This window comes from Aphis gossypii, chromosome 1 (assembly GCF_020184175.1).
Source record: "Aphis gossypii isolate Hap1 chromosome 1, ASM2018417v2, whole genome shotgun sequence".
Lineage (NCBI taxonomy): Eukaryota > Metazoa > Arthropoda > Insecta > Hemiptera > Aphididae > Aphis > Aphis gossypii.
This window is the reverse complement of record NC_065530.1, coordinates 36,219,845-36,229,182: the sequence shown is the minus strand read 5'-3', so window position 1 is coordinate 36,229,182 and position 9,338 is coordinate 36,219,845. Positions and strand designations below refer to the sequence as shown.

The following is a 9,338-nucleotide window of genomic DNA, read 5'->3' as shown; positions in this document are numbered from 1 at the left end:
TCATTTAAAAGGTTTTATTTAAGTTATTATAATATATATATATTTTAAAAGTATTTACGATAGATAGTCAATAGCCACAATGACAGACATGATTTCGTTTATAAAAATTTGAAGTTTGAATTCTTATAAATATTCAATTTTTATTGTTAAGGGTTGACAATTTTATACAAGATTCCTCATAAATAGTTTATATTAAATAATATATAATTAGGAAAGGAAGGTGGATAAAACTCAAACATAGAATAATTAATAAAAAAACTTAAAAACAATTGCATAAATAATCATATAATTCAACGACTACATAATAATATTATATATATATAATAATAATTATACTTAGCACAAAACATCGACATAATGATCGAATAATATTAAAAATACACATTAAACAAATATCTAAGTATCATTTATAATTTATTATTGTCTTTAAGGGCACAATGTTTCAAATGGCAAATAGCTTTTACACAAAAGTAAAGTTTATAGCATAAATTTCATAATAGTTCAGCTATAATACAGTATATTTTAACTGCGCACCAATTAATTTTTCAATATTTCTACATACTAAATTGACATTATTTATGTAATTAAATTTTAACAATAATAACATATTATGTAAGCATAAGTAATTAATTCTATAGTGATAATTTATAATTATATATTTAGTATGGTAGGTAGTAATAGTTTAGGATATGCAATAATATTAAAATCTTACGTTTGTAAGCTATTGAATATATTTAAATAATAATAAAAATAAATACATTCAACAAATTGGACGATAATACTGTAAACAATATTTATGAATATGAAATCTAACAAGTGTGAAATTTGTTATAAGTGTCAAAGACTGATTCTCTATTGTCTTCTTACTATATTATAGTATACACATTCATAATTAATAATTATTAATCAGTGATAGCAAATTTTGTTTAATCAAAAATTAAATTTGAATGTGATATGTCATATTTTAGACAGCTTTCAATGAAAATTGATATATACCTAATTGTATATTTTGCTCTGTGTGGATAGCTCAAAAATCTTTATCTACTTAATGTTTTTGTTTGTAAAAAAATATTAATCCAGAGTCAATTTGTCTAAATAGAATACATTTTTTATCCATTCTATGCTTTATAATGTATAGAAAATACACACACAAGTTAAAAATGTTAATATTCATACAAACATATTATTTAAAAATAAAATTCTTAATAGAAAGTCAGTCTCTTACACTTTTGTCAATATTCACGTATTTTGATATAAATTTAAATAGCTGGGGAAAAATGGAATTTAAGATAATACTAAATGTATGGGTATTTATAACACACACTCACTCCACTTATATAATTATATAATATGTATCTATATTGTATGAATAAGGAAAACACATATGTTTGTGTGTTGTTTTTTTTATTGTTATGAGTAAATCGAAAATCGATCTTAGGAATTTACTGTTTCCATAGGAGCTTAAAAAAATAACGTAACCATACTTAAATTATTAGTAAAAAAAAAAATATATATATTTATAACAATAATATGGTTTTGATACCTAATCAGTTGAAAAAAGAACTAACACACTGTAATGTTAAAATATTATTTTAAAAAACCAACGTGATTCCCTCAATATTGTCCATATGTAGTTACATATAACGTACTAATTTAAGCACTAACAGTTTGAATAGATATCACACCACCAGGTCCAGGCAATACAGATTGCTCCATGAGGAATGCGTCTACTTCTCTAGCTGCTTGGCGTCCTTCAGATATTGCCCAAACTACCAATGACTGGCCACGGCGGCAATCTAAATTAACAGTACAAGTTGATTATATCGAAACGATTGTATGCAATTAATATTTATGTTTAAAACAAATTATTAAAATGTTCAATAGCTTTTATTCTTAAATTATTAATTTAAGTTACAAACCTCCAGCAGCAAATACTTTAGGAACGGATGTAGCATAACGACCAGTAGGTGTCTGGTAATTAGATCTCGGATCAAGGGCTAATGATAATTCATTGACAATTGTACGTTCTGGACCAAGGAATCCCATTGCCAAAAGAACCATATCACATTTGAAAATCTAAACAATACATAGTTACATTATATAAATAAACTAATAGAAATTCTTAAAAAAAAGTTTTTAAATACCTGTTCAGAATCTGGTACTTCATCCATTTTCCATCGTCCAGCTTCATCTTTAGTCCAATTCACTTTAACTGTCTTAATACCACTAACGTTACCATTACCATCGTCAACAAACTCCTACAAAATATTTTTGTTGATTAAAAGGTCTTATTATTTTGATATAGAAATAAATGTTTTATAGATTACTGACCTTGCTCATGATGCAAAATTGCCTTGGGTCTCTGCCATACTTAATTTTAACTTCTTCGTGACCATAATCCACTTTAAATACTCTAGGATATTGTGGCCAAGGGTTATCTCGACTTCTAGTTGCTGGTGGTTCAGGAAGGATTTCAAATGATGTAATAGATCTTGCCCTCTAATATTAATGTATATTTAAGAAAAATTAATCATATATATGCCTTTTATCAAGTATTTAAGTAACAACAAGCACTAACCTGTCTTAATGAAGTAGCAATACAATCGCAACCAGTATCACCACCACCAATCACTATTATGTCTTTGTCCCTAGCTAATAGGGGTAGATCTGTTGGCCCACCGAGCTGTTTTTTTTGTGAAGATTCTAAGAAGTTCATAGCAAAGTAAATACCGTTTAGATGACGACCAGGTATAGGTAGATCTCGTGGCCATGTAGCACCAGTACATAATACAACAGCATCAAACTGATCCAAGAGCTCCTATCATAAATTAATATTAATAATTGTTCATAATAATAATTGTTTATATATAAATTACTTTAGCTAAGTAATCTTTGCCAACGCTGACATTTGTATGGAAAACCACGCCTTCATCTTCTAAAAGTTTAATTCTCCTTTGCACAACTTCTTTAGATAATTTCATGGTTGGAATTCCATATTGCAATAATCCACCAATACGATCATTCCTCTCAAAAACTTTTACCAAATGTCCAGCCTAAAAATTATCATTTAAACTTGGTTGTTTTTAGTTGTAAAAACACTAGGTACTAGGTACTTGGTTATTATAATTTTTACCTTATTCAATTGATGAGCAGTTGCTAGCCCTGATGGACCAGATCCAACAATAGCTACAGTTTTACCAGATCGGAACTTTGGTGGTTCAGGTTTAATCCAACCTTGTTCAAAAGCATGGTCAATAATGGCACATTCTATATTCTTAATAGTTACAGCAGGTTCATTGATACCCAAAACGCATGCGCCTTCACAAGGAGCGGGACAAACACGTCCAGTAAATTCTAAAAAATTAAAACGTAATATATTTAATAATATGCAGCTATATTATTTAAAATATCATCAATATGTTTAGGTACCAGGGAAATTATTAGTTTGTAAAAGTTGATTTAATGCCTCTTGCCAATTATTATTGAAAACTAAATCATTCCATTTTGGTATGATATTTCCCAAAGGACATCCATGTGAAGATTGACAGAATGGTACACCACATTCCATACATCTTGCAGCTTGAACCCTAAGTCCTTTCCTGACATGTTGGAAATTATAAATTTCGTCCCAATCATTGAGTCGTTTTTCAGCAGGTCTGTACATCATTGTTTCTCGCGAATACTTTACAAAACCTCGAGTTTTATCTAATATCTTTTCAAGTCTTTTTTTTTCAAATGTTTGATCATTAATTGTTTCTTCAATGTCACGAACACTTGGCTCACGGACAATAGGTTCAGTAACAGCTTCTGTTGTATTTGTGTGGCTCTGAGTTACTTTTGTTTCTTCAGCCAATTGTTTTAAAGCTCTTTGATATTCATAAGGGAAAACTTTAATAAACTTAGATGCAGAATGGGGCCAAGAATCTAACAGCTTAGATGCAATAACTGATTCAGTTTTAAGAACAAATTCTTCTAAAAGAGACTGAACATAGTCTAGATCTTCTTTACGGTCAAGAGGAAGCAGTTCTACCATTTCTGTATTGCATTTGCTTTAAAATAAACATCAAAACAAATATAAATATTTAACTTTTGAAAAAAATATATTGTAAATTATTTTTACCTTTTAAAAGATCCATCAACATCAAGAATATAAGCAATACCACCAGACATACCAGCAGCAAAATTACGTCCTGTTAGACCCAAAATAACTGCACAACCACCAGTCATGTACTCACAACCATGATCACCAACTCCTTCAACAACTGTTACAGCACCAGAATTTCGAACTGAAAAACGTTCGGCTGCGATACCTCTGAAAAATGCTTTTCCACTAGTAGCTCCATACAAGCAAACATTGCCAGCTATTACATTGAGTTCAGATTGGAATGTTGACGATTTTGGTGGGAAAATAACTATTTCACCTCCAGAAAGACCCTAAAAATGATATATTAATAACCTTGAACCTAAAGTGATAATATGAGTGAAATAATATAATGAACATACTTTTCCAACATAATCATTAGCATCTCCTTCTAAAGTAACATGTACTCCTTTAGTCATAAATGCACAGAAACTCTGCCCAGCAGAGCCTTTTAATTTTATATTTATACTGTTATCTGGTAAACCAGCATCTCCATATTTCCTAAAATGAAATGAAATATTTAAGTTTATTTAATTAATATTTTGTTTTATAGATCAAAAGTATAAAACTTACATTGAAATATGGTAGCTTAAAGTTGAAACAAAAGCACGGCATTCATTATTAATGGTAAGCTCAATATTTACACTTTTTTGCAAACCATCAATTACTGGTTGTGCAGCAGTTATAAGAATATTGTCCATGCGTTTTTCTAGTTGAAAGTCCTAAAAATAATATATTTTTTTTTTGATTAGTAATGAAGTAGTAATGATTAGTATTTATCTGTAATTATACTTGTGATTCTGATCCACCAATTATATTAACACCAGGTCTCATATGCAATGCATTACGTAGTACAGGACTAAGATTTAAGAACTTCGCTTTAGGGTTATTGTTGCTGTCTGTCATTTTGAGAAGGTCAGTGCGTCCAATAAGATCTTGATACTTGGCAACACCAAGGTTTGCCATATGCTTTCGTACATCTTCGGCTAACATAAATAAGAAGTTAATAACATGTTCTGGTTTGCCAGCAAATTTTTTCCTCAGAACAGGATCTTGAGTTGCAATTCCAACAGGACAAGTATTTAAATGGCATTTTCTCATCATGGTGCATCCTAGTACAATTAATGGTGCAGTACTCAAGCCTATTTCATCCGCACCCAACAAAGCAGCTACAATGACATCAAAACCAGTCCGTATTTGACCATCAGCTTGGACGACTACTCTGGATCTTAAGTTGTTCAATACAAGGACTTGATGAGTTTCTGCTACACCAAGTTCCCATGGAAGACCTGCATTTTTGATACCAGTCCATGAACTAGCTCCAGTACCACCATCATGACCAGAAATTACAATGTGTTCAGCTTTTCCTTTAGCTACACCTGAAGCAACTACTCCTACACCAACTTCAGAAACTAATTTTACAGATATTCTTCCATTAGGATTAGCGCACTTCAAATCATAAATAAGTTCTGCTAAATCTTCAATTGAATAAATATCATGATGAGGTGGTGGAGATATTAATCCTACACCTGGTACTGAATGTCTAGTGGCGGCAATATCTTTAGTCACTTTATAGCCAGGCAATTCACCTCCTTCACCAGGTTTAGCACCCTGGGCCATTTTAATTTGTATATCATCAGCGTGAGCTAGATATGAACTGGTTACACCAAATCGACCAGATGCTACTTGCTTAATAGCTGATCGTTTGTTGTTCTCTGGATCTTGATTTAAATAGCGGTCAGCATTTTCACCTTAATATTTACATAATAATTATAACACAATGACGTATATGTATATTGTATATATATAAAGAAAGAAATGAATAAATACCTCCTTCTCCAGTATTAGACTTTCCTCCCAATTTGTTCATAGCAATTGCCAAGGATGTATGTGCTTCAATAGAGATTGAACCAAGACTCATAGCACCTTAATATAAAATAAATAAATAAAACCAATAGTTATTTTTAGATTCTGAGTGAAGCCAGGAATGTATTTTTAAGCTTAATAATTATATAATTTAATATTTTACCTGTAGCAAATCTTTTTACAATATTAGCTGCCGGTTCAACTTCAGAAATATCTATTGATTTAGTGGTAGGAACTAATTCCAATTGACCTCTTAGGGTACAAGCACGTACACTTTCCATCGTTGATTCACAGAATTTATCATATGAGTTTGTGCTTTTGTTACTTGCTGCATCCTACAAAATATTATAATCCAAGTTAGTATAGATACAAATAATATTAACATTGTTTATAAACTTACTTGTAGGTTGGCTATACTGATAGGGTCATTTATGTGTTTTTCACCACCTGTACGCCAGTGGAAATAACCAGGATTCATCAAAACCAACATATCAGTATTACGGTAAGAATAAGATAGGTAGTGACGTTCATATGCTTCTTTGGCCAAACGTTCAAAATTGATACCACCAATACGAGACTGAGTGCCTTTGAAACACTTGTTTATTACTTCATCTGCCAAGCCTACAGCCTCGAATATCTGAGCTCCTTTATAAGACTGTAATGTGGATATACCCATTTTTGCCATCACCTTAGAAATTCCCCTTTCCATTGCCTCGCAATAGTTCTAAAGATTCAATTAGAAGTTAAGAATAATAACTATTACTTATATTTAATAAATTTAAATGATATTTGATGCTAACTTCGAATAATATTTTATCAGTGAAAGATGAATCCAATACTCCTTCAGCACGTAAACTTTTTGCCATTTCAAATACTAGATAAGGACATATACCATCGGCACCATAACCCAATAAAACGCACATCTGATGAACTTCTCTAGCTTCACCAGTCTCAACAATTAAACCAACTTTCATACGTAGTCTTAGATCAATCAAATGATGGTGAGTAGCTCCTAGGGCTAACAAAATGCTAATTGGTATTCTGAAAAAAAAACCCATAAAAGTTTAGATTTTATTTTTATATTTTTATGTTAATATTTTACCTTTCAGATCCAGCTGATCTATCTGACAATATAATGAGTTGATAATTGCTATTAGCAGCATCACTGGCTTCTTCACATATACGATCCAATGCTTTTGAAAATCCTGATGGGCCTTCATCTTTATTAAATGTAACGTCAATAACTTTTGTCTGTTAACATTTTAGTTATATAATGATTAATAATTAATATAATTGAAAAATATATCAATATAATACATTTATTTAATGGTATTATATACTATATACTAACATTTATTAAGAAAATTAATAATTTTATTTTACCTTCCAGCCACGATGTAGATTATTGCGTAAAACTTCCAGATCATAAAGTGATAGTATTGGGTTTGGTAAAAATAATCTATGACACTGTTTGGCACTTGGTATAAGAATATTGGCTTCAGGTCCAATTGGGCACATTAGCGACATGACAATTTTTTCACGGAATGGATCAATTGGTGGATTTGTTACTTGGGCAAATAACTGTTTGAAGTAAGAGTATATCAATGGTTGAAACAGAGATAGACAAGCAAGTGGAGCATCATTTCCCATAGAACCCAATGCTTCTTTCCTAAAATATTATATATTATAAGTAAGTACTTGTTAAACTACTAAAATTTGTTTGATTTTAACATACTTGGTTCTGATCATTGGAATAATCAACATGTTAATAGTTTCAATTGAGTAACTAAATAACAATAAACGTCTATCTCCTCCCCATATACGAGTCATTTCTTGTTCTGGAATGTTTTCTCTAATTGTCTTTTTACGTTCGCCACTTATAAATTCTATTGATTTGGCACGCACTAAACCAAATCCTTTAGCAACAGCTTCTTCCCTCAAGTCTTCAATAGTAATCTATAGATAGTATAAAAAGTATTATTTTACAAAATATATATAATATGTTAAAAAAAAAAAAAATAAATATTTATATACACACAAAATAAAAATAATATATACAAACATCTAAACATTATCAGAAAGTTGATAGAGGTAAGAAGATATTTTCTGTAGGTATGTTAATATAGTAGGTATTAGTATATATATACACATATTTATAATACATTAATCCATCACAGGAATAAAGTGAAGAATAACAAATATTATTAATCAGAAATAAGTATTTACAATAGAGAAAATATAAATAAAATCTTAGAAAACTAAATAGCTAGGCATTCTTTTGAAATTAACTATGGAAAGATGCGCAGATTGCAGAAGCATAATTTTCAAACCATTTATCAATACATATAACTCACCCTCTATAAAGTCAGTACAGGAAACAATTTGCGGCATCGGATAAACAAACAAAATGTTTTATGATTTAGTTTTTATAAACAATAACTTTATTATTACATTTGAATAATGATCGAAAAACATTATTTTTTTATACCTGTTCTCTAAGCCAATCAGAATGTGGTCTACTCCTCGCTATATCTAATTTAAGTTGAACATCTTGTATGATGCGCTTCTCTTTAGTGTCGACCAACAACATACGACCCGGTTTCAAACGACTCTGCAAGAAAATTATAGAATTAATTAAGTATTTCAAATATATGCATATTTTGTTCGATATAATATGAAAACAAAACAAAAAAGTAAATAAATAATTGTTGCTAGTTTTTTAAATTTACCTTTAGAGCTACATTGGCTGGATCCGTGTCGTACACTCCAACTTCAGACGCCATAACCATGACGTTGTCTTTCAATACGTAAAAGCGAGATGGTCTCAACCCGTTCCTAAAAATCAAATTCATAATGAATCAGTGTTCAAATAATAGTAAATTGTTATTATAAATAATAAAAAAAATTACCTGTCTAACAAAGCACCGACGTATCGTCCGTCGGTAAACGTTAATAGTGCGGGACCATCCCAGGGTTCCATAGCGCACGCCGCCCAATTGTAGAAGTCTCTTTTTTCGGAAGGCATTGTCTGATCGTTCTGCCAAGCTTCCGGTACCATGGTCATGACAGCCTCTGGGAGTGAACACTCACCAGCGTTGATCAGAAATTCCAAAACACAATCGGCCGACCCAGAGTCCGATAGATTCGGTTCCACCACCGGGTACAGCTGTTTGATATTGTCAAAGTGTTTGCTTTCCATCACACCTTCCCGGGCAGTCATGAAGTTCACATTACCGCGCACAGTGTTTATTTCGCCGTTGTGCGCCAACACCCTAAAATAATGGAAAAGAAAATATATTATTCATTCATTTAATTTTAGGCTCATTTAATA

The 9,338-nt window shown here is 30.9% G+C and overlaps 1 protein-coding gene across 1 annotated transcript in view; it reads right to left on the bottom strand.

The window, feature by feature from the left end:
• Nucleotides 1-269: 269 nt before the first annotated feature.
• Nucleotides 270-9,338, bottom strand: part of LOC114126871 (uncharacterized) — a 29,759-nt gene continuing 20,690 nt past the window's right edge. Inside the window, exons 7-28 of the mRNA XM_050198749.1 lie at nucleotides 8,917-9,279; nucleotides 8,737-8,842; nucleotides 8,496-8,618; nucleotides 7,743-7,963; nucleotides 7,391-7,676; nucleotides 7,110-7,258; nucleotides 6,808-7,048; nucleotides 6,408-6,731; nucleotides 6,171-6,342; nucleotides 5,972-6,067; nucleotides 4,934-5,892; nucleotides 4,715-4,863; nucleotides 4,504-4,642; nucleotides 4,121-4,434; nucleotides 3,430-4,049; nucleotides 3,134-3,354; nucleotides 2,877-3,053; nucleotides 2,579-2,818; nucleotides 2,332-2,499; nucleotides 2,145-2,258; nucleotides 1,920-2,076; nucleotides 270-1,796 (exon numbers count right to left, since the gene is read on the bottom strand). Of these exons, the coding sequence (XP_050054706.1) occupies nucleotides 1,654-1,796; nucleotides 1,920-2,076; nucleotides 2,145-2,258; nucleotides 2,332-2,499; nucleotides 2,579-2,818; nucleotides 2,877-3,053; nucleotides 3,134-3,354; nucleotides 3,430-4,049; nucleotides 4,121-4,434; nucleotides 4,504-4,642; nucleotides 4,715-4,863; nucleotides 4,934-5,892; nucleotides 5,972-6,067; nucleotides 6,171-6,342; nucleotides 6,408-6,731; nucleotides 6,808-7,048; nucleotides 7,110-7,258; nucleotides 7,391-7,676; nucleotides 7,743-7,963; nucleotides 8,496-8,618; nucleotides 8,737-8,842; nucleotides 8,917-9,279 (5,482 nt within the window). The 3' untranslated portion in view covers nucleotides 270-1,653. The remainder of the gene's footprint in view (nucleotides 1,797-1,919; nucleotides 2,077-2,144; nucleotides 2,259-2,331; nucleotides 2,500-2,578; nucleotides 2,819-2,876; nucleotides 3,054-3,133; nucleotides 3,355-3,429; nucleotides 4,050-4,120; nucleotides 4,435-4,503; nucleotides 4,643-4,714; nucleotides 4,864-4,933; nucleotides 5,893-5,971; nucleotides 6,068-6,170; nucleotides 6,343-6,407; nucleotides 6,732-6,807; nucleotides 7,049-7,109; nucleotides 7,259-7,390; nucleotides 7,677-7,742; nucleotides 7,964-8,495; nucleotides 8,619-8,736; nucleotides 8,843-8,916; nucleotides 9,280-9,338) is intronic.